Source organism: Pipistrellus hanaki (genome assembly GCF_964339955.1).
Source record: "Pipistrellus hanaki genome assembly, chromosome: 12".
NCBI lineage: Eukaryota > Metazoa > Chordata > Mammalia > Chiroptera > Vespertilionidae > Pipistrellus > Pipistrellus hanaki.
In genome coordinates this window covers 55,643,529-55,668,594 of record NC_140514.1, presented here as the reverse complement: position 1 = coordinate 55,668,594, position 25,066 = coordinate 55,643,529, and the positions used below count along the sequence as shown (strand labels likewise).

At 47.3% G+C, this 25,066-nt stretch overlaps 1 protein-coding gene across 2 annotated transcripts in view; it reads right to left on the bottom strand.

Moving 5' to 3' along the window:
- UXS1 (UDP-glucuronate decarboxylase 1) overlaps window positions 1-25,066 on the bottom strand; it is a 99,856-nt gene that overhangs the window by 15,730 nt on the left and 59,060 nt on the right. For both annotated transcript variants that reach the window (XM_084900908.1, XM_084900909.1), the window contains exons 6-9: window positions 17,535-17,715; window positions 11,444-11,548; window positions 8,148-8,207; window positions 5,238-5,359 (exon numbers count right to left, since the gene is read on the bottom strand). In XM_084900908.1, the coding sequence (XP_084757034.1) occupies window positions 5,238-5,359; window positions 8,148-8,207; window positions 11,444-11,548; window positions 17,535-17,715 (468 nt within the window). The remainder of the gene's footprint in view (window positions 1-5,237; window positions 5,360-8,147; window positions 8,208-11,443; window positions 11,549-17,534; window positions 17,716-25,066) is intronic.

Sequence of the window (25,066 nt, the reverse complement as noted above, 5' to 3'; positions counted from 1 at the left end):
GAACCCCAGGTGAAGTACCTCAGGAACATTCCACCAGGAGCCTTTAACGCCTGGGTGGACACAGGGGAGGGACTGGGTACCATACAACCCCGGACCGGGAAGGGGCATCCGAATGCCTCTTCCGCATCTGCCTCCGCAGGAGGGGCAAGGGCTGGGGAGGCAGGCGGTGCAATGGAGGGACAGGGCTGCCTCCCTCCCCAACCTCTCCAGGGACAGAGATGTTACCAGCAAAGATTAAATGGCTCTCCTTCTACAGTTCCCCTGTGGCCATTGCTTGGCAAGCTGGCTTCCGGCCCGAACTCGGCAGTGTGCTTGGTCACTGTCCTCACTGACGGAAGGTGCAGTGGGGCAGAGAAGCAGGGTGCAGGGAGAGCGGCGCTCACAGGAGAGGACCGCCCTCCACTGTGTGGACTGCCTGTCCCAAGAGAGGCCCCGGGCGTATCTACCTGTGGGGACGGGACAGAACTAATGGGAAGTTCTCCCAGGGCCAGAGGGCCTGCTCTGACACTGCCTGAGTCTTCCTCAGCCCGAGAGGACAGAGCCACGCAGCCCTGAGGAGAAGCACCCGCACCTGGATGGGCTCTGCTCCCCCCGCGGGCAGGAAGAGGCCCTTCCAGAGTGCGGAGCTCCCTTTGCCGAGCAAGGCTCTAGGGTAGGGGTGTCGAAATCAATCAGAGAAGGGGCCAAAATCTAAAATCCAGCCTAAATCGCGGGCCGAATGGTTTACTGAACAGTCATAAACTGACAATGTCATAAACTGACAGCGGAGTGCAGTGATGACAGCGCGGTGCGGGCCACATTGCAAGGCCTGGCGGGCTGGATTTGGCCCGCGGGCCTTGTGTTTGACACATGTGCTCTAGGGCAGTGTTTCCCAAACTTCCCTCATGATGAGAATCACCTGGTGGAGTTGTTAAAACACAGATTCCTGAATCCCAACTAACAAGTGCTAAACTAGAATTTTTGGGAACATATAGGTAAAATTGTATACTTAACTAGTGCTCTAAGACAGATTTTATATACAGAGCACTAAGTTAGGTATGCAATTTTACCTATATGTTCTCAAAAATTCTAGTTTAGCACTTCTTAGTTGGGATTCAGGAATCTGTGTTTTAACAACTCCACCAGGTGATTCTCATCATGAGAGAAGGTTGGGAAACACTGGGTTAGAGCATGCAATTCCTGCTCGGTGTCCTGCAGGGGGAGGCCACACCTGTCAGGGACAGCAGCACCTGTCTGCCTAGCAATCTCCAACAGCCCTGCTTCATTGTGTGGTAACCATGGGGCCCGAGTGTTGTACACAGCAGGCTAAGCTCACGTCCAGGCCAGGAGGGGACACCTAGGAGGGCAGCGGGCACGGAGGGCAGGTGCCCAGCCAGCAGACAGTAGGGCTGGGCAGATGTGAATGCTACCAAGAGAACACTTGACTTGTTTCAGCTGCTTCCTGAGTGCTTTTTAAAAACTAAAATATAAGGAACATACCAACTATGTTACTTTTTAGGTATTCTGAGAGTAAAACAAGACTAGGTGACCATCAGTGCTCTGCCTCTGCTCTGCTGGTCTGGTGCTATGAATGGCGGCCTGTTTGCTGACCCTGCCCAGTGGGTGGGCCACACATCTGCAGCATCGGGCTCCGCGGGGCAGTGAGCTGGCCATACCCACCGGAGGGAGAAGTCCCCACATCTACAGACCCACCACACCCAGTGCACAGAGCCACCCTTTAGTGCCTCTCTGACAAGTTAAAAGTATTCGCAAAAGATGCTGTGCCCTTGACCTCACTTCCATCTCCCCATCCCCTGGAAGAAACGCAAGGAAGCATCTCTCTGTGCTCTAAGATGGATACGTGCCACGGGCTTTTGTTCTGGCAAGTCAAATCCTATTTTGAATACATTAGCATATTTCATGAAGAGAGACTCAGAAGAGAATTCTTTGTAAAAGAGAAACTATAAAAAGATTATTCCTACTTGTATTTGTCTTGTTTATATTCTCAATCCTTATACTGATTCAGAGTAAAATAAATCCACATACCATCTGGGAGAGAAAACAATGATTTATACCTAAAAAGTGGGTATGTCATTATGTATAAAAATATCTTATTAAATAATTAAAATATGCCAAAGACATAGAACCCCACCCGATTCATCCTTCTTTCAGGCTATTTTGTTACATTCGTCCACGGATAGTTTTGAATTCCTCCTAAAAGCTGCTGTCCTGGAAGGCGGAGCATGAGCTGGGAGGCGATGCTAGCTGCTGCAGCTCCCACACGGCCTCCACGCCCTGCGGAGAGAGGTGATTCCGAGCAGTGCGTGGCCCACACGTCCCGGGTGTCACTCCCCCGCTGTGCACCAAAGGAACCCGGTGCCCTTAGACCCAGAGCTGCATCTCCTCCTGCTGGCCCAGCTTCCTCACCCCCGACGGCCCGCCAGCATGGCAGGGAAAGGGGAGGAACACACCCTGAGGGCTGCCAGGCCAGGTGAAGCTCTGCTTATAGGCCTGAAGCTGGAAACAAGTTTTAGGGCCCACTCTTCCATCTGTAAAGGGGCCGTGGGAATGAGGGGAGAATAAACTGACTGAGCCTTGACACAGGCTGAGCCTATTAGAGATCAGCCCACTTGGCTGGCACCCTGTGACCCTGGCCACCGGTGTGTCTTTTCCGTCCTTTCAGCCATCAGCTGTGGGGGCCTCTTGTGTGAGGAGACATGCCACACCTTCCACAGAGGTCATCTTCCCGTGAGTGCGTCCTTCACAAGGACCCCGCTGAGCAGGGCACTCAGCCTCAGACAGCTGTCCACACGGGGCTTCCGATGGGCACCTTCCTTCAGTTTCCAGGGCAGTGCCACCCGTGCCATTCATCTCCCGGGACCCATGTGAGCGGAAGTGTAAATGCTGACAGTCCAGAGTGATGCAGGTGCTACGCGCTGGAGCTCACCAACCAATGACGTGGCTGGCGGTGTTAACGTGCGTGAAATGCATGCCCTGCCAGCACCCAGAGGTGTATTCCAGTTCCTGGCATACAGTCAGCAAATAATGGCTATCTCTCTATATAAAAGCCAAGCGGCCAGAATGACCAGATGACTGGTCGCTATGACGCGCACTGTGGAAGCCAACCTGCCCAATCGGGTCCCGGATTAGACCGCCCCAACCTCTTGCAGCCCCTCCCCCTGGCTGACCCAACCCTGACTGGCCCCCCAACCATGACTGGGGGCAGGGCTGTCCGGCCTATGCCCACAGGTCCTCTCCCTGGCCAGCTCCGCCATGATTGGCTTCCCTACCCCAATCGGGGTGGGGCTGGCTGGCCAATCTCCCATGGCCCCTCTCCTAGCTGGCCCTGCCTCCAATCGGCCCACTACCCCAATCGGGGTTGGGGCCAGCTGACCTCCCGTGGCACCTCTCCCCAGCCAGCCAGGCCCAATGGGCCCCCATCGGGGCAGGCCAGCTGGGCCCCACCCATGCACAAATTCGTGCATTGGGCCTTTAGTATCATTGCTAAACTAGTAGCCCTGCACATGAATCCATGCGCCAGTAGTTCGCTGCCACCCTCCAGTAGCTCTCGGCCCACTGCCCCACCTTCCTGTAGCTCCCTCTACCCCAGACACCCACTCATAGCTTGCTGCTCTGCCCACTCCTGTAGCTCTCCGCTGCCCACTTGTAGCTCGCTGCCCCACCCTCCTGCTGATCAGTGATCTGGTCATTACACGGTTGGTCATTACAGCCTCAGGGCGTAATGGAAAATTAGCAGATTCCTCTTATTATATAGGATACTATAATCATCAGTTCATTCCATAAAGTAATATGTATGCTTACAAAATTATCAATTAAGTTTCACTACTAATCTTTTAATAAAAATTGAAATTTCAATAAAACTGTCCTACTTGCCCACCAGCTATACCTATATAAAAGTCACTGATAAACACAAGACTGAAAGTAAAAGAAAATGGCGATAGACACATCCTCTTCACACTTACTGAGGGGTAAGATGCAATTGCGTGTCCCTGGCATTCAGGGTCGCTTTCTAAAGTACCACCATGCATACGGGTTGTGCTATCTACCTGGGAGACCATCTTATATTTTGGGATCAAGATATTCTAGGCTCCAAAATGATAACGGTACATCCTTTCTAAAACTGATTAGTGCTTCTTAAAAATACAGGGTACTCTGAGCCAACTTTCCGAAGGAGCTTAGAAAGCAGCCAGTTCTGCTTCTGGCTGAGAAATAGGGAAGAAAGGCCTAAATACCTACACCGGCACAAGGCAATCTTGTGGGCTTCAATGTTGGCATTTCACTGAAAACAGCAACAACAGAGACACACAGGGACACCCGGGCAACACACTCAGCACCAGGCATCCAGGGTGCCTCTCCGCCCCACGAAGTCCATGACCTCTGAACTCCCAGCTCCCTGCAGGCAAAAGGGACCCTGGGTCCAGGGACACAAGCCCACTCCTCTTTAGGCCCAGAGAACACAAGCCTGTCCCGTCCACATTCCCTCCCTCTAATGAAGGGCAAGTCCATGAGCTCAGGGCGCTGGTCCAAGCACAACAGGACGGTCAGCGCGGTGGGTAGACTAGTCAGGCTTTGGCCCGGGCCCTTGGGCCTGTCTGGAGGTCTCACTGGCTCCCACACAGCCTGAGGCAGGCAGGCCGCGCACGGAGCCCATGTCAGAGCTGAGCACCGAGTGACCAAGGAGCTCAGGCCACACCTCTGAGGTCAAGGCAGCAGCAGAGCCAGGCGGAACCAGGTCCTCTGCCTCGGTCTGTTGGCTCTGTCTGCTCCCGTGTGTGGGAGCAAATCTGGGGCATGAAACCACCAGGGACAGCCCCAGGAAAGCAATGAGTAACGGAAAGCAGGAGACAGTGAAGAACAGCGCCTAAAGAGGTCCGGACGACAGCAGCCATGCACTCACTTTCACACCTAAAGCGAACGGAGGTGGAAAGCACAAGCCACTGATTCGGGGGCGGCAGGAAACACAGGGACTTCCGGCCGCAGGCGGGCATGGCGCGGAGGCAAAAGCAGCATGGTGTTCGAGCCTTGCGGTCGTACTCCAGAGCGAGGAATTCATCCCCTGGAAATCGCCACTTAAAATGAAGAAGGCTGTTGCTAATACCATTAATTTAAAAGTGGAGCCTGGGCTCCCTTCCCAGCGCCTCCCTGCAGGTATCATGGCATTTATTCCTTCAGGGCTGCACATTCAGCGCAGCAGGCGCTCTGCATGTCCGCCCCCAGCTCACACGTGTGGCCAGTACCTGCTTCATGTAGGCGTAGCACATGGTCTCCGCAACCCGTTTGCCTTCATCGTAGCAGGCCCGGGGGCCTATCGGGTTCACGTGGCCCCAGTATTCCTCATTTTGAGGGTGAACTTCAGGGTCTATGAGAAGGAGAAACGAAACCATGTTTTCACCCCTCCTTGTTTCAAGTTCATACCCATGATGAACACTGATGATTTATGATGCAAAAGGGAGCTGTGGAAAGACCAAAATAACTTTACACGTGGTAAATGTAAATCTGACCCGTATCTCGAGAAGTCAGTGTTCCACATTCCACTAAGTTCCAGTGGGATATGCTGTTCTTACCTCTCATGTTAATCCGTATTTTACAGAGAAAAAACGAAAAGATCAAAGGCTCTCTATTTTAGTCTTCCCCTCTCTTCCATAAATTGTTCATAACTTTTATTTTATTTTTTTATTTTTTAAAAAATATATTTTATTGATTTTGTACAGAAAGGAAAGGAGAGAGATAGAGAGTCAGAAACATCGATGAGGATGAGAGAGAGTCATCGATCAGCTGCCTCTTGCACACCCCCTACTGGGGATATGCCCGCAACCAAGGTACATGCCCTTGACCGGAATCGAACCCGGGACCTTTCAGTCCCCAAGCCGACGCTCTAGCCATTGAGCCAAACCGGTCCCGGCTGTTCATAACTTTTAAATCTCTGTCAAACTGTAATTAAATATAATCTATGTGCAGAGATACATGGTTCAATTTTGTTTATAAAATATGTGACGAAAGCAAAGCATGTATTTATTGAAAAAAATGTAAGAGCATCTCTGTGGAAGATGAGGGTCACGTGTGCCACCGCCAGCACAGACTGAAACCTCAGAGACACCAGGGGGCTGGTCCCGGGCTGTGGGAGGTCAACAGCAAACGGCTGCGTGTTCCTTTGGCAGACGTTTTGTAGTCCCCAGTTCCCGTGTGTCTGGTGTGTAATTTAATCACACGTTAGGATGTACCAGAGAAATGACTACTTAAGAAAACCCAGTAACATTCTTTAACACAAGTATATTTTTGGAATGTGAATGAGTATCTAATTTAGTACACCAGAAATTTTACACAACCATGTACACCCATGGTATACAATGTGTAAATCTTTGCCAAGCAATGTGAACCAGTCCAGAACCTATGCTGTAAATCCACTCTCTGTGTAACTTGTACAGAATCTGACTTGGGCGTGTGGGTACAGGGAGGGGACGGGGCACACACTGCCCGCCGTCACCCACTGGCACTGTTGCCTCGTTCAGAGGGTGGCAGAGGCTCAGTGCAGGTGACACCTTCTATCTGCTTCTTAGCTCTACCCTCCCCTGAGAAGAGGCACGCTTTTACTGCCCGCCGAGAGAAAAGGTCGAAAGCAAACATGCCCAGAGAAAAACCCAGTGACGTCATTCACACAGATGTGGCGGATGGTCCCCATCAGACCTCTCCTGGGGATTCTTCACAAGGACTGGCCGGCTAGACTCCAAAGGAGACGGTCTGAAATTTGGCCAACGGTGAGGAGAAGGCTGGGCACATCTATCACCCCTGAAATGCCCGCCGTCCATGGCACAGCTTTACAAAAGTCCCTCACGCGATTACATTAAAGTTACAAAAGGTAATGGCCAGTCACATGCTTCCTAGCCAGGCTCCCGCCCGCAGTGTGCCGGCTACCAGTGCGTTTGTGCGGTCACAAGACATCAGAGCAGGCGGGCGAGAGTGCAGCCTGACGTTATTTGCGACCCTGAAGACCAGGAGCTGCTGCCGATGCTCAGATAACAAATGAGGCGGGAGGAGAACGACGGTGGGTGTGGAGAGATGTCACGGGCCCTCTGGATAGAGAACTCAGGCCCCGTTGTATCTGAGGCACTTAAAGGCACAGGCTGAGGACTTGTGAACGCCACTCCTTAGGGGACACGTGAAGCCCCTGCGAGGAGAGAGGGGACCATCGATGCGCGTGGGGAACTTGCTGATCCCTGCAGAGTCTTGATATGGACAGAACAGGGAGGGAGAATTCCAGGTCCACTCACCCAGCCGTTGCTAAGCAACTGGGCCAACAGGGGAGGGAATGGGGGCAGTCCCGCCCTTTTAACCCAAGAGGACTTCAGAGAAGTGGACGGTGCTCTGCCTTCCATGGGATTACAAAGAACATGACTACATGGAGTGGGAGTCCGTTTCTCAGACTCTCCCACTGATTTCCGGTAGTAAAAACTCGGCTCTTCCACGCTGCCCTCCCACTCGCATGTCTCTGTCCGAAACGGTACGTGAGGTGGATAGGCTCCACCACAGCCACGGCCGGCTCCTCTGCCACGTGAACTGTGTGTTCATCCAGGTAAACCGAACCTGGCGTGTCAGCCCTCGCCCCACCCCTCCCGGAGGGCGGGGAATTGCTGCAGGTTGGCAGGAAAGGTCTTTGAGTGTTCTGGTAGATTCTTCCAGAAATGGTTACGCAACAGCGAGGCACCAGCACAAGCACTCTTCAAGGCCAACCCGCAGCCTCATGGTCGCTCATGACGCCCACTGCTTACACCGAAGAATAACGTGCACCGGCTAGACTGGCAAAGAATCCCCACGGATCTATTCCTGGGGTGCTCTGGGAGCAGAATCAAAACCGCTTCTGTGGAACCGTGACGGGCAGTCCTCTTCGTCAGGGAGCCGTGACCTGGCCCGGAGGGCGTGCTCAGCGGGAGGGAGGCGGAGCTGAGACCACAATGGCAGCGACATCGCAGACCAGGAGCCTCTTGGCTGCTGTGCACTGGAGTCAAACAATGCTGCCTCCTTAGAAATGGAGTTCTGGGCCCACCTCTGATTCCTTCCTCACCTAAGACAGGGTGCGAACTGTCCCAGAGAAGCCCCCCGCTCCACCCCCTCACGCCACACACCCCCCACACACACACACCCCCGCTTACCTCCATACACCTCGGAGGTGGAGGCCAGGAGCAGGCGCGCACCGACTCGCTTTGCCAGCCCTACGGGAGCGGGGACACAGAGCAACTGTCACTTCAGAGAAAGAGGAAAAGACACGCACGCACATTTTGGTCGCCAATTTCAGCAATCTTTCAGTATTAACGGCATCTGACATCCACGCATCCTCACTTATCCATTCTTATATACTTTCAAACCAATAAAAACAGGACGAAAAGCACAAGTGAACCCTGAGGAGCCCAGTACGTAGTGAGATACCTATAAAGTAAGCAGGCCAAACTCGGGACCTGTTGGTGTGATAACATGCGATTTGAAGAGTTTCACAAAGATTCTTTGCCCCAACATATCACCCACTATTCAGTGAGGCAGCTCCACCCTGTTTGGCATAAGGCCCTTCGCACTTCCACTTCCTTCCACTGCTGCCCCCCAATGGTCCGCCTGGCACTCCTCCGCAGGCTCCCAGCACCTTCCCCTGCACTGAACCACCCCCGTCTGGGGACACCTCCACCCCGTCCTCCCGCCTCCTTCTGGGTTTGGCTTAAACAGCACCAACTTCCCCAAAGCAACTCCCCACATCCCGCCCCTGCTCTGAACTTTCCCTGCCTTCACCCCGACATGCAGATGGACGAGAACTGCTCTATCTGTGGTGGTCACGCAAGGTGCAGCATCGACGTCCCGATGTGCAGGAGGCACAGAGAACTCCACGGCCCCTCACTTAACCCAGCGCTTCCCAACTGTCCTCCACACAGAGCCCTGTGCAGACGGGCTCAGCACCCCGCACCCCGCACCCCGCACCCGGGCACAGGAAGGGCTGTGAGGAGAGGGCGGGAGAGCACAGAGCCTGCAGCCACTCTGGAGAGGCCGAGCAGACAGAGGAAAGGAAGGGCCCTGGGTGAGGAGGCCGGGTGGGAGTGTGCAGCCGCTGGGGGCCATGAGTAGTGCCCGGAGAACAAGCGGACAGAGCTGCTGGGAGGTAAGGATCTGAGACAACCTGTGCAAACGCCCGTGGTTGAGGAAGGAATGGTCGGGATGTAGTGTGATCTGGAAGTCCTAGGCTCCCAACACTGGGCCCCATCTCCTTCACTCCAGTTCACCCTGCAGAGCCGAGAGGCGGGCCACACGACATGGCACAGAGGCAACGGTAGTTGCTTCACTGTGAAGGATCCGAGGTCTCTTCTTTAAACTTTTAAGTTGAAAGAATACAGAGATCCCATGTACCCTTTCCTAATCTAGTTTCCCTCACTGGTAAAAACTTGCAAAACTACAGTTCAGTACCACCACCAGGGCACCGACAGGGCGCACCGAGACAGGCTGCCTCCTCCGTGCCGGCCTCCTCTGCGCAGGGCCTCTGGGCCTCGGGCCACAGCCAGGCCCGGGGCCTCTGCAGAGGCTGGGCAAAGAGGCTGCATCAGGAAGGCACCACGCACAGGAGCAGGGAGGCGGCGAAGCACGGAGAAGGTCACTACCCGGAAAGGCCAGGCGGCGTTCGGGGCATCCTGTCTCAAATGCAGAATGGCTAGCAACAGCTCCTCTCAGTTCGGAATACCAAGTCCCATTTGGGTCTCTTTCCGGCCTCTGTCCCTCTCCAGCTTCTGTCCATGTCACTCCTGGAAACCCTCTGCCATTCCTTCAAGACCTCCAGGCCCAACCTCACGCAGGTTCGGGCCCCAGCCCAGGAGTCACCTGTACCTTGAACTCGCACAGATGCCTCTTTTTTGAGACCTTTCCCTCCCTCCTGGGAATCACTGATGCCTGTGCCCATAGTTCCCTGGCAAAGAGCCAGAGCAGTCCTTCTCTGAATGCCCTCCACAGTGGCCAGGACAGTGCCCATGGCACCTGACGGCACAGCTAAATGGGGTCTCCCAGGCAGCCTGCGCTCGGTGGCTTTTTCTCTGTGGGTCTAGCTCTGGCATGAAGGAGGGGCAGCCTGCCACACATCGTATCTCTAAGCAGAATCAGGGCACAACATAGAGGGCAAATGCCCTTTCACCTCCCACAGAACTCATCATGAAAACCAAGCTCCAGCTGCCTCTTCAGACCCTGGTCTGAGGCTTCAGTCAAATTCAAACTGAGTGCTAGCTTCCCAAATCCATTTATAAACCTGCTTCACGTCCTATCACTAAATCTTTTTACTTGGCATTTTAAAAAGTGGTTCCTTTCTTCCCGCTTGTAACTAATCAAAACCCCTAGTGTACTGGGCATCAGTGCCAAGCTAGCCCATGCCCCCCATCTCAAGTGTGGATGTGTGCACATCACCCACGTCGTGTTCTCACACACTCATGCGGCCCTTTAACGGGCTCCCTCTCATCTCGCTCTTCTCAGTGAGCCCTGCGGTTCTGTCTGGAGCCAGGACTAGGTTTCCACAGCCTTGTAAGGACAGTTGTGTGTGTGCGCTGTGTGCTGTGTGTGTACTGTGCGTGTGTGTGGTGTCTGTGTGTGTCTATGGAGGGGGATGTGTGTGCTGTGTGTGTGCTGTGTGTGTATCTATGGAGGGTGTGTGTGTCTATGGAGGGGTGGTGGTGTGTGTGTGCTGTGTGCTGTGTGTGTGTGTGTGTGTGTGTGTGTGTGGTGTGGTGTCTATGTGTGTCTATGGAGGGGGATGTGTGTGTTATGTGTTTGCTGTGTGTGTGTGTTTATGGAGGGGGATGTGTGTGCTATGTGTGTGTGTGTGTCTATGGAGGGTGTGTGTGTGTGTGTGTGTGTGTCTATGGAGGGGTGGTGGTATGTGTGTGCTGTGTGTGTGTGTATGTGTGTGTGTGTGTCTATGGAGGGGTGGTGGTATGTGTGTGCTGTGTGTGTGTGTGTGTGGTGTGTGGTGTGGTGTCTGTGTGTCTATGGAGGGGGGTGTGTGTTATGTGTTTGCTGTGTGTGTGTGTCTATGGAGGGGGATGTGTGTGCTGTGTGTGTGTGTGTGTGTCTATGGAGGGTGTGTGTGTGTGTGTGTGTGTGTGTCATCCTCTCCAACCCAATCGGAGCAGAGCCGCCAGTGTCCTTTCCAGCGGGGAGACACCACACCACGAGTCAGAGGGGACAGTGGAGGGAGGCTGGGTCCTCACAGAGGCACAGGCGGTACTCCCCGGGGACTGAACTGGGACAACACAGACTGGTTAGTTACTACAATGACCATCTCCCCATGACCAATTCTGATGCCAAATGAAGTCTCAGTGAAAGAGCCCTCACGGCGCTGAGAGAGGGTGTCTCACTCCACAGCACCAAGACCTGCCCGCGGGCTGGCTACGTACCCCCACCAGCAGCTGCCAAACAGGAACGGGCGACTCACCCAGCATGTTTAACGTCCCGATCGTGTTGGTCTTCAGCGTCTTGATGGGGTTGTACATGTAGTTCGGGGGAGAGGCTGGAGAGGCCAGATGGTATATCTGGTCAACTACAGGAGACAAAACCAAAGTCTGTCATTTCCAAGGAAAACACTAAAAAAAATCTGAATGTCTGAGTAGACACTGATTAATAAAGGTGTTTGTGTACCTTTACTAAAATTTTAGTTATTTTATTCTCCATAGAAACTAATTTGCCATTAGACGAACTTTAAACAAAAACTGAAACCTAATTATCTGGAACGAAAACATGTGGTGGGCCAATTATTTGGACGTTTCTCCTCTAATCAGGGTCAGTCCGAGTGCCGAGCTGACTGTTTGCTGGGAAGACCTGCCCCAGTAAAGCAGTCAAATTAGAAGCCTGAGTTTTCAGACCCAGAATTAAGCACAAATATCTGAAGCAGCGATTTTCAACCTTTTTCCATCCCATGGGTACACAGAAATTACTAAAAGTCTGCAACACACCAAAAAGTGTATTATTCTGCCAACCTGACAAAAGAAATTTAGACTCATTCACATGGAATGCCTACCATTGGCTGGCTGTTGCCATTTATTCGACAATCTCAGGGAGAAGAGGTCAGTGCTCAGACTAAATGGTCAGGTATCACATGTTCTAAACACCTTTGTGGCACACAGTGGAAAACTGCTGATTCTCAGTAAACATTTTTAATTGGTAAAACAAACCTGGCTTGCAAAGGCTCAAACATTTGTAAGAAAACAACCTTCAGGTTGCTCCTAAGCATCCAGTCCACTGGAGGAGTTTCAAAGCTACAAATGGCTCAGCAAGTCCGACCCCCCACCTCCTCATGCACAGGCGTCACTTCAACATCCCCCAAAGCCGTGCTCTCTGGGTCAGTAACAAACAGTGACCCAGCAGAGAGGCCCTTGGGAACAGGACTCCTGTAAAAGCAGAGAGATGAACAAGTCCATAGGAGGAAAGCCCTCCCTCCAGGCCAAAGCATACTGAGAAAAAAGAACAAAGCTGGAGATATCACACTACCTGACTTCAAATTATGCTACAGAGCTGCAATCATCAAAACAGCATGGTTTTGGCAGAGAAACAGACACACAGATCAATGAAACAGCATAGAGAGCCCACCTACAAAACCATATGTATATGGGCAGATACATTTTGACAAAGGAGTCAGAAATACACATTGGAGTAAAGATAATCTCTTCAATAAATGGAGCTGGGAAAATTGAAAAGCCACATGCAAATGAATAAAACTGAATTACATTTTATCCCCAGTTACAAAAATTAACTCAAAATGGATCAGCGTCTTAAATATAAGACCCAAAAAATTGTTGCATAGAAAAAATACAAGTACCAAACTTACAGCTATGGATCATAGAGAACATTTTATAAACTTAACCCCAAAGGCAAGTGAAGTAAAGGCTTTTTAAAAACAAATGAATGGGACTATATCGAACTAAAAAGCTTTTGCACAGCAAAGTAAACAGACAACAAAACAAATAAGCAGCCAATCAACTGGGGGATGATATTTGCAAACAGTAGCTCCAACAAAGGTTTAATTTTCAAAATATACAAAGAACTGGTAAAACTCAACACCAAACAAATAACCCAATCCAAAGGTGAACAGAGGACCTGAAAATACACCTCTCCCAAGAAGACATACGAACAGCCAGTAGATATATGAAAAGATGTTTAACCTCACTGGCAATCAGGGAAATGCAAATCAAAACTACAATGAGATACCACCTCACACCTGTTAGAGCAGCCATTATCAACAAGACAAGCAATAACAAGTGTTAGACAAGTTGTGGGGAAAAGGGAACCCTCACTCACTGCTGGTGGGAATGTAGCCTGGTAAAGCACTATGGAAAGCAGTCTGGCAATTCCTCAAAAAAAATGAAGAATAGAGCCACCATATGACCCAGCAATCCCACTCCTGAGTACATACCCGAAAACCTCGAAATCATGTACTTGCAAAGATATATACACATATATGTTCACTGCAACATTATTCACGGTGCCAAGACATGGGAACAAACAATATGTCCTGCAATAGATGACTAGATAAAAAAGATGTGGTACCTATACACAATGGAATACTACTCAGCCATAAGAAAGGACAAAATAGTGCCATTTGCAACATGAATGGACCTTGAGAACACTATGCTAAGTGAAATAAGTCCATCAGAAAAACCTAAGAACCATATGATTTCCCTCATATGTAGAATATAAAACTGAAATTTATGAACACAAACAGCACTGTGGTGGTTACCAGAGGGAAGTGGGAGGAGGAAAATGGGGGACCTAATATATGGTAACAAATTTTGACTTGGGGTGGTGGGCATATGGTGCAATATACAGATCTTGTAACATATTGTATTTTTCTATGAATTTTTCCATTTCATCTACATTGTCCAGCTTATTGGCATATAGTTGTTCATTGTATTTTCTTATAATCCTTTGTATTTCTGTGGTGTCAGTGGGTACTTTTCCACTTTCATTTCTCATTTTATTTATTTGGGTCCTCTCTTTTTGTTTCTTGATGAGTTTGGCTAATGGCTTATCAATTTTGTTTATCCTTTCAAAGAACCAGCTCTTGGTTTCATTGATTTTTTTTTTTTGTATTATTTTTTTTTTTTAGTGTCTATGCCATTAACTTCTGTTCTAATCTTTATTATTGCCTTCCACTTACTATGGGCTTTTCCTGTTGTTCTCTTTCTAGTTTTTTAAGTTGTAGGGTTAAATTATTTATTATTAATTTTTCTTGTTTTTTGAGGTAGGTCTATGAACTTCCCTCTCAGGACTGCTTTTGCTGTGTCCCAGAGATTTGGGGTTGTTGTGTGTTCATTTTCATTTGTTTCCAGGAAGTATTTTTTTAATTCATTGTTTAAAAACATGCTACTGTATTTCCCCGAAAATAAGACATCCTCAAAAAATAAGACCTAGCGCATGGAAAGATAAGACATCCCCTGAAAATAAGACCTAGCGCAACTTTGGGAGAAAAAATTAATATAAGACACTGTTTTATTTTCGGGGAAACAGGGTATTTAGCCTCCATGTGTTTGAATGTTTTTGGGTGTTTTCACTCTAGTTGATTTCTAATTTCATTCCTCTGTGATCTAAGAAAATGCTTGACATGATTTCCATCTTCTTGAACCTGTAGATACTTGTTTTGTGTCCTAACACAAAGTCTATTTTCGTGAATGACCCATGTGCACTGAAGAATGTATATTCTGCAGCTTTGGAGTGAAATATCTTATGAATGTCAATTAAATCCATCTGGTCCAGTATGTCTTTTAGAGTCACTGTTTCCTTGTTAATTCTTTGTCTGGAAGATCTATCCAGTGAAGTCAGCAGGGTGTTAAAGTCCCCTACTATGATTGTATTGTTGTCAAACTCTCCCTCAAAGTCCTCTAGAAGTTTTAAAATATACTTAGCGGCTCCAATATTGGGTGCATATGTGTTTACCAGAGTATCGATCCCTTTAGTATTATGTAGTGACCTATGCTATCTCTTGTGATGGCCTTCATTTTGAAATCTATTTTGTTGAATATGAGTCCTGCTACTCCAGCTTTTTTGTTTTCCATTTGCATGGAAAATTTTTCCTCCATCCCTCACTCTCATCCTGTGTATGTCTTTTGTTCTGAGGTGAGTCTCTTGTAGACAGCATATAGTTGGATCATGTTTTCATAACCATTCAGCTACCCTATCCTTTTTATTGGAGCATTCAATCCATATACATTTAAGGTTATTATTGATAGGTACTTATTTATTGCCATTTTAATTCTGTATGGCTAGGCTTCTCTCTCTCCTTCTGATTACAGCAGTCTCTTCAGCATTTCTTATAATGCTGGCTTGGTAGTGATGAACTCCTTTAGCCTTTTTCTTTTTGTCTGGGAAGCTCTTTATTTCAAAGTCTATTTTGATTGAATGCTTTGCTGGATTAGTACTTCAGGCCATTTCCTTCTGGCCTGTAGAATTTCTGATGACAAATCAGATGACAGGTTTATGAGAGCTTGTTTGCAGGTAATAGTTTGCTTTCCTCTTGTTGCCTTTAAGGTTCTCTCTTTATCTTTAATATTTGGCATTTTAATTGTGATATGTCTAGGTACAGGTCTGTTTTGGGATCTTCTTGTTTAATTGTGATATATCTAGGTACAGGTCTGTTTTGGGATCTTCTTGTTTGGCCTCCTGAACTTGTGTGACTCTTTTCTTCACCAGGTTAGGGAAGTTTTCTGCCATTATTTCTTCAAGCACATTCTCTATCCTTTCCTCCCCTCCTGCCTCTTCTGGAACACCTGCTATTCGCCTATTGTTATGTTCCATGTTGTCCCAAGGCTCCCTTAAGTGGTCCTCCTCTGTGTGTGTGTGTGTGTGTGTGTGTGTGTGTGTGTGTGTGTGTTTTGTTTTTTGTTCTTGGATTTGTGTGATTTTTCTACCCTGTCTTCCAATTCACTGATCCAGTCCTCAGCTTCTCCTAATCTGTGTATTCCTTCCAATATGTACTTTATTTGTGCTAAGTCATTCTATATTTCTGTTTTCATAGTTACTATATCTTCTCTCATGCTGTTGAGCATCTTTACCATTATTACTCTGACTATAAAATATAAATTTCTTATCTCCATTTCATTTATACTTTCTTTAGGAAAATTCTCTTGTTCTTTCATTTTTGGGTGCCTGCTTGGGTTTGTGACTATGTTTTAGGTAGATCTGCTATGTCAATCAATCTCTAGTACAAGACAGTGTCAAACTAAAAGCAAAATTTTTTTAAAATGCAAGAGATTTAAATTTTTTATATGAATTAGCATGTAAGAAAGTCTAATCTTTTTAGTAACCAAAATAATATACATCAAGCCATGGATTTTTCTATCAAATTATTTTTGTTCATATTTTTTTAAAATAATGCTCACTGTTATTAATATATTAGTGAAATGAACACTACCAAATGACAAAAAAGACATTAGTGTTTGGCACAGTTCGTATATAGATTCTTTACTGAAGAAATAAAATTTAAACACATATTTACAATAAAACACTCGAGAAATTTAAATAATAATACAATTACAAATAAACCATGGCATAGTCATATAATAACACTGTTAAGCAATTAAAATGGCTCAAGATACATTCTACCAACATGGGAAAATGCTCGGGATTTGATATGGAAAAAGCAGAAGGCTACACTATGCATGCAGGAGAAGGAGCATATGCTTACAAGCTTTGGAGTCAACCTAAGGCTGTATTCTGGCTCAGTTGCTAAACAACCCTGGAACTTCGGGCAGGCCATAGCACAATTCTTTTTCCAAATTTAGGGCTGAACAAAATGTGGTTTACAGTTGTGAGCTCACAAAAATAATTCTTGTATTATTATTTATTGTCTTATTTACTATTATTATTATTATTAACCTACTTTCACCAAAAAGGTTGCAGATTTGACTCCTGGTCAGGGGGAGTGCTGGAAGCAACAAATCAATGTTTCTCTCTCATATCTATGTTTCTCTCTCTCTCTCTCTCTCTCTCTCTCTCTCTCTCTCTCTCTCTCTCTCTTCCTCCCTCCCTCCATCCCTCCCTCCCTCTCTAAGAATCAATAAGAACATATCCTTGGGTGAGGATTAAAAAAAATAATAAGAGATGTGAATATATCTTTTGGGAAGGAGGAGGAATCACCATCCAACCCACTATAGCTCCCACACCATAATTCCTAGAATTGTCCAAATTATCAGTCAGCTTTAGACTTTTATATGTGAAATTTCATTATGAATTCAGCTACCTTCCCATAGAAAGCTAGAAGTAAGTTCTCATGGGTGGGTAGGCATCAGATCTGTTAGACAGATGTGTATGACACAAGCCCCACTGCTACAGGCCATGAAATTCAAAACCAGGAGGACTATGTAAAAGTGAAGTCAGACACTCACTCCATCATAACCATTCTTTATCACAGGAACTAGACTGGTGTCTTGTGCATGAGACAACCAATCAAGCACAAAACACAACACAAACTGGGTGGGGTGGAGTTGGACAGCTCACCCGCCAGGCTCTGATGATACAGGGCACGTGGCACTCACCTTCAATGTAGAGGGGCTCCACCACATCGTGGTTGATCAGCTCAAAGTTCTCGTGGCCGATCCAGTGCTCCACGTTTCTCTTCCTGCCAGTGAAGAAGTTGTCCACCACGGTCACTTCATGGCCGTCCATCATGAGCTTGTCGGTGAGATGGGAGCCCACGAAGCCCGCTCCTCCAGTTACCTGCAGCGGGCGGGACATCCCAGAGAAAGCACAGGAGAATGGGGACAATCAACTTCAAGAAGACACATTTCTGGGGCAGCCACAACTGAGGACGTCCTCAGGCTGAAGGGAGGAAGGAAGGTGGCAAAGGCTGTATTTAGAGCAGCGTCCTTACTGCTCACTCCAGGGCAAGAGGGCACACCACGGGGCAGCTCGCCAACAGTGAAAACTGCAATGCCACTCAGTAAGGAAGTCAGAAAAGTAGTAATTACAAGTTTCAAAATGTCATCTTTGACAGAAAATTTTACATTCTTAAAAGGTTCTTGTTGAAGCATTATTGCAGACAGCTAAGACATAGACCTAAGTTTCAGTGGGCGGAGGAACACAAAAAGATGCCCTGGCGAGGTGATGTACAGAATATCCAGCCCCAAGGGAAGGGAAGTCCTGGTCTGAGTGAGCCAGGAGAGGAAGACCAGCACTGCCTTCACTCTGCTGGCAACGCCACGGCCAAAGCACAATTGTGGCTACCAGGGAGGGGAGGACGGAGATGTGGTTTAGGGTACAAACTGGCAACTACTAGGTAATAAGCCCTGGGATTATAAACAACAGAACCGTCATATAAACACTAAGCTAGCAAGAGACCAGATCTTAATTTGTTCCCAGCACTAGAAGAAATGACAACTCTGTGACAAGATAGAGGTGTACATTAATGCTACAATGACAGCCATAACGCAATATAAACGTGTGAAGTCAATATGTTGTACACCTTAAATTTACACTGTTGTATGTCAAATATATCTCGATTTAAAAAACACAAAAAAAGTTCATGTTTTATAATGAATGGGATGCTGAAACCATCACTTATATAGTTCAAATATGACTCCTGCCAAGTTTTAGAATTACTTTTTTTTTTTTTTTTAAGTGATTAGCAAAATGCAGAGATCTGGGGAACTAGGGGGAAAAAATGATATTTAAAATGCACTCAAGAACCCCATGAGAAATTTGTATCTTTCAAATCGTTCTTAAAAACCAGTTAATGAACAATAGATGCTGCTTGCAGACCAAAGCTCTAAACCAGGGGTCTTCAAACTACGGCCCGCGGGCCACATGCAGCCCCCAGGGGAGTCTGATCCTGCCCGCCAGGTTTTTTGGGCAGTGAGCGCAGCCGAGGTGTTACAGTAGGAATTAGTAGTTCATATAGTCTGGCCCTCCAGCTCTCTGAGGGACCGTGATCTGGCCCCCACTTTAAAAAGTTTGAGGACCCCTGCTAAACGCACAAGCTCCCCTGGCTGGGCACTGTCTGAGCAGGAAGGCAAACAGAGAAATGGCGCAGCTGTGAGGGCCTGAGGGAACGGGAGAGCAGCAACAACTGTTCTAAAACTTACGCCATAACAATGGAAAAGTTAATTTAAAAAATTTTAACTAATAAAAAGACTTTATTCAAATGAAGTGGTGTAACTGAAGGGCTAGACAAAGCATATTTCATTTCTGGGAGATGGCAGTGAAAAAATATACTCGAAAACAGACGTATGATAGACGCTTCTCTTCCCTACTTCCCCACTCTTCCTTCTCTCCAGTAAAACTTGCATCCATCTCATGTCCTTTTTCCAAAGCGAAAAAATTTACAGTAGGGAAAAAAAAGCATTATTTTTACTTAAAATAAAAAGTACTAAAAGACCTAGGTCTATACTTTTAGAACAGTTAATTTGCCATTAAGTCCTATTTAAATAAAATATGACACATGTCCAGGTTTGTCACAGATAAGAATTGGCTGTTCTGGGTGGAAAAGGTAGATTTAGGGCAGCAGCTGGGGTACTGCCTGCCTTAAGAACCGTGTGTCAACCACTGGTTAGGTATTGACATGTGCTCTGATGGAAACACACTAGAGTATGAAGGGTTAGAAAATCCTGATACTCCAACAGCTTTTTATCAGCTACACTCATGTTTTTCTTAGAGCACCATTTTCTAAATCCCTCTGTTTAGAGGTGGATCCAGAGGAACTAAGATTTTCACCAAGATCCACGATCACTACTAATCTATAATAAAATCGTGATATGCTAATTTGACCAGACAGCTAAACAATCTTCTGGATGTCCTTCTGGACAAAGCTGCCACAGTGGGGCAAGGCAGGGGCAGTTAGGGGCAATCAGGCAGGCAGGCAGGCGAGCAGCTAGGGGTGATCAGGCAGGCAAGTGGGTGGTTAAGAGTGATCAGGCAGGCAGAAGGGTTAGAGGTGATCAGGCAGGCAGGCAAGTGGTTAATGTTGATCAGGAAGGCAGGCCGAAGGGTTAGGGTTATCAGGCAGGTAGGCAGAGTAGTTAGGGGCGATCAGGCAGGCAAGCAGTTAGGAGCTAGCAATCCCAGATTGCAAGAGGGTGCAGCCCGGGTTAAGGGACACCCCACACACACCCATGCACTAATTTTGTGCACCGGGCCTCTAGTGATATATAAGTCCACAGTCTTAATTCCATGTTCTCCCACTATCTGTCCATCTGTACAATTTGTATTTTAGCTTTAGCACTCCTATAGTCTGCTGTATGGATTTGAACAGAGAATTTTCTGAAAAAATAAAATTCAAATTGGTGAGAATTCATTTTACTTTACTTTTATTTGATTGCATTTATCATGTTTTCCATAGTTTTTAGTGAGAAAAATTATACCTTTTTAAAGGATTAGTAATCTCTTCTACTGTAACTATGTCTATGTGCAACTGTTGTTAAATAAGATGTTCTGTGCCATGCTGACTCTATCTCAGAATGCAGACCGTGTGTTAAATTATACACGATAACCTCCAACACTTCCTAGTTTTAGGAAGAACATAAAGCTGCTAGAAGCACCTTAGTGTCATTTAAGATGGACTTGGGCTGTTTTTCTTGAACAGCCTTTCTATCTAAAATACTAAAAGATTTATGTAACATAGCTGGATGGTTATAATGGCTTTCCTAATGAACTCCAGCCCATTAAGCAAGCATTTAAAATAGAACCAAAGCTGGCGGAAGCGTAGCACTTAGGAAGCTCGCTCAGGAAGACTGATCACCAAGCCCAGGCGTACGCCTGAATAACAAGGAGCTAATCTAATCGCCAGGAGACAGTGGAAGAAGAGATGGAGACCTCTTACACAGCTTGGCATCGCTCTGCAGTCTATGAGCTCATCTATATGTGCTTGTAGCTCTTGCTCTTGCGGGAATTAACTGGCAACTAAAGTGATCTAGTTCAAGGTCAGCATTCAAAGCCATGCTGCTTGGTAAACCAGCAAAAACTTTCCAAAACAAAACCCTATCTTTGTTCTGAGGCTTCAACAATTACTGACAAGGCTTTTAAAATTTCCCACAGTAAGCCAGGCTCGGCACCAAAGTGACAACCTATGAGGTGGCAGATGAATGAAAAACCCCGAGTCCACTTATTGTGGTTATGTGTAGAGTGAAATAAATCAGTAATTCTCAGCATTGCCAGGCAGAGCATCCCACATGGAAATAGTAGTAATAACCCTTGAAGACTGTGCAGGGTCATAAATTAGTGCAGAGCACCATACTTTCTGATCACAGTGTCACAGAAAGAATAGAATTATCTTTCCTCTGCAGCTGAAGACAGTCCTTAATCCAAACTTAAACACATAAACATTTTTGATGTGATAATGGGTGTACAAGTAGAATAGACTTTAGATCTGCTCAGGGTGAGATTTATGAAGCTATCTAAAGGCAAGAGACCTTCTGTAACTATTTATGTGGGGAAAACAGATTTAATATTGACTCAGAAGTATGACTTTGGTGTTTGGAGTACATACTCCTACAATCTAGACGATGGGTAGAAAAACAAGAAACAACCTTGTGTACTAACCCTTTATATATCAAGGTCACAAATAAGACATTTTTCCAGAATGGTAGTGTGAGGTGCTCTGTAGACCTGTTCCCCAGCAAAACAACCATAACTGGTGAAAATTAATTAAAAACAAACAAACCAGCCCTAGCTGGTTTGGCTATTGGATAGAGCATCGGCCTGCAGACTGAAGGGTCCCAGGTTCCATTCCGGTCAAGGGCACATGCCTGAGTTGCTGACTCCATCTCCATTGTGGAGTGTGCAGAAGGCAGCCAATCAATGATTCTCTCACAACAATGATGTTTCTATCTCTCTCTCCCTCTCCCTTCTTCTCTGAAATCAATAAATATGACACACAAATAAACAAACCACCTGGTCAGCTAGCTCATTTGATTGGAGCACTATCCCACGCACCAAAAGGTCATGGGTTTGAGTCCCTGTCAAGGTACTTCACTAGCTGTGGGTTTATTCTCTGGTTGGGGCACATAGGAGAGGCAACCAACCAATCAATGTTTCTCTCTCACATTGATTTTTCTTTCTCCCGCATTTTCTTTCTCTAAAAAAGTCAATAAACATATCCTCGGATAAGGATTTGAAAACAACAACCACCACCATTTAAAGTCTCTAGAAATTGTCACAAGAGTATACAACAAATGAAGAAACATTTATGCAAGAAAATGTATTAAAATTCAGTAAGAGTCTGTGACACTTATGCCATGGCTCGCTTTCCCCTTCAATCTCCCACACCCACAGTTCACAATGGGAGAGTGGCGGGCGTGGCCAAAATAAATGGAGCTCCCAGTCAAAAGATGGACTCTCACTAGGAAGGCAGCCACCAGCACCTCTCATCCCCACCAGCTGTGAGCCAGAAGCTGAATTCCTGGCAAGCGAGCCAGGTGGCAAAGAGCTCCCTTCCTCCAGCCAGATCCCACTCACGGGACACAGCTCCACCCCAGGCTCGGCAGGCTGTGACCAAGGAGACTGATCACCTTGTCTGTTTGCTCATAGGTGGAGATGCCAAGCTGAGAGAGGCCAGTTGAGAAGATGGGGCCTCTGCTCCTGCCCAGCTCCCAGCCTGTACAGAGAAGTGTTATTCCCTCCCAGCTCCAGAGCAGTGGCTGAGGTCTCCCCAAGGGCAGGGGCAATCAATACACAAAGAGAGCTCCAAAGTTGCCCCCCCAAATCAACTCAACGTGAAAGAGAGTATAGGAAGTTCAAAACAGTGGAGATGGGGTGGTAAGCAATACAAAGGAGGCAGGTAGTGCTATGAGGACAAGCTAAACCACAAGCCAGAAAGTTCAATAGGAACATCCAGAGGAAGAGACATCTAAGAGCACTCCTGGGGCCAGAGCACACCTCAAAACTGGCCTCAAAAATCCACCTCTGCAAAGGGGCCAGAACTTGATGGACCAGATGAGGAGAAATTATAACCCAAAGCACTGTGGAAAGACAGTTAACTCAGCTGGCAGTCACTGGGGCCTAACAATTGGTGTGACACCACACAAGGCAGATGGCTTAACAGCGACATCGGGGAATGAGATGGTCAGTACTAGTAAGAACTCTGCTAGAACCACTGTCATCCAGGGTGAGTGTGTCCACGCCCAAGTCTGTGCTCACTAAGGAGCATCCACGGAGCTTCACAATTCAGGGGACACAGATGTCACTAACACAGACCAGCCAAGTCACTGAACAAACAGAACCAAACAAAAATAAAACTCATCTCCCAGGGAGAGGAGAACAGTATCCAGACTTGCCACAGTATACTACATAAAATGTCCAATTTTATACAAAGTATGCAATCTGCAAAGAAATAGGAATACGTGACCTGTACAGAAAAACACTCAGCCAACAAACACTGCCTCTGTAAGGACCGGACGATGAATTTAACAAAGTTCCTCAAAACAGCCATCACAAATACTAGAGGTCCGGTGCACGAAATTCGTGCACTGGGGAGGAGGGGGTCCCTCAGCTCAGCCTGCCCCTTCTCACAGCCCGGGAGCCTCAGGGGATGTCCTACTGACGGCTTTCTGGCTCCCTCTGCCAGCGGCGACTGGCTGATCAGGGAAAGGCATCGTCCCCATCACCCCCTTGCTGCTGCTGCCTCTGGCTCCAGGCAATCAGGGGAAGGCGACGCCCCCATCACACCTCTGCTGCTGCCACTGCCAGCCGCAAGACTGCCTGAGCCTTGGCCTTCGCAGCCACTGCGGCTTGTTTGAGCCTCACCCAGCACTCACTGCTTGAGCCTTGGGCCCTTGCAGCAGCAGCAGCTGCCATCAGCGGCTTGCCTGAGTCCCAGGCCGGCCCTGGGCAAGTGGCAGCCACCATCGCATCCCGAATGTTGCAAGTCCCCACCCCTGGCCCTGCAATTCCCCACCCACTCTCGCCTGCTGCGCACGCAGCCTGATGATAGATCATAACTATGAGAGTGTCCCAACCAACTTGCATATTACCCTATTATTAGATAGACGAGAGGCACGTTGCACAAAGATTCGTGCAAGAATAGGCCTTCCTTCCCCTGGTTTCACTCCCAGCCGCCCGGAAGCCTGCAAGTCCTCACTCCCAACAGGGCGCCACTCCTGTAGCTCCCTTCACCTCCCGCCCTCCCCCTCATAGTAGGTGTCTAGCTCTGCCAAGCCACTTTGCGCCTGCATATGCAAATTGACCAGCCATCTTTGTTGGGTTAATTTGCATACTCGCTCCTGATTGGCACCGTGGAGTTATGATCAATTTGCATATTTCTTTTATTAGTGTGGCTGCTTGAAGAGCCCTGGCTAGTGCTGTTCAGTAGTCATAGCACCAGCACTCACACTGAAGGTTCAATTCCCAGTCAAGAACATGTACCTGGGTTTGAGTTCGCTCCCAGGTCCCTAGTCAGGGCACATGCAGGCAGCAACCAATCAATGTATCTTTTTCAAAACAATGTTTTTTTCTCTCTCTCTCTCTCCTTAATGTGGTCTGTGAACCATAAAGGATTTTAAAAACCATTGCTCTAGAAAAGTTTGGCATTTCCTCAAAATATAATACACCCAACAATTCCATTCATTGGTACATACTGAAAAGAACTGAAAATCTATGTCCTCACCAATACTTGTAGACATAGGTTTAATGCTTCTTTGTAGACATTATGTACAAAGAAGCATTATTCAAAGCAGAAACCCCAAATGCCATCAACTGATAAATAGATAAACAAAATATGGTACATTCATACAGTGGGATATTGTTCAGGAATAAAGTACTGAATCATGCTACAGCATGGATAAACCTTGGAAAATTATTCTAAGTTTAAGAAATTAGACATTAAAGACCACATATTCCATCATTCTGTTAATATGAAATGTCCAAATCAGGAACAGCCATAAAGACAGGAAGTGATTTTAGTAATTGCCAGAAGTTGGTGGGGAAGGGGGAAAGAAGAAGTATGGAAAATGACTGCTAATGAGCATGGAGAAATTTCTTTTTGGCATGATAAAAATATTCTAGAATTAGAACATGGTGTTGTATGCAGCTTTGTGAATATACTCTGTGTATGGTAAACCACTGAACTGTATATTCTATA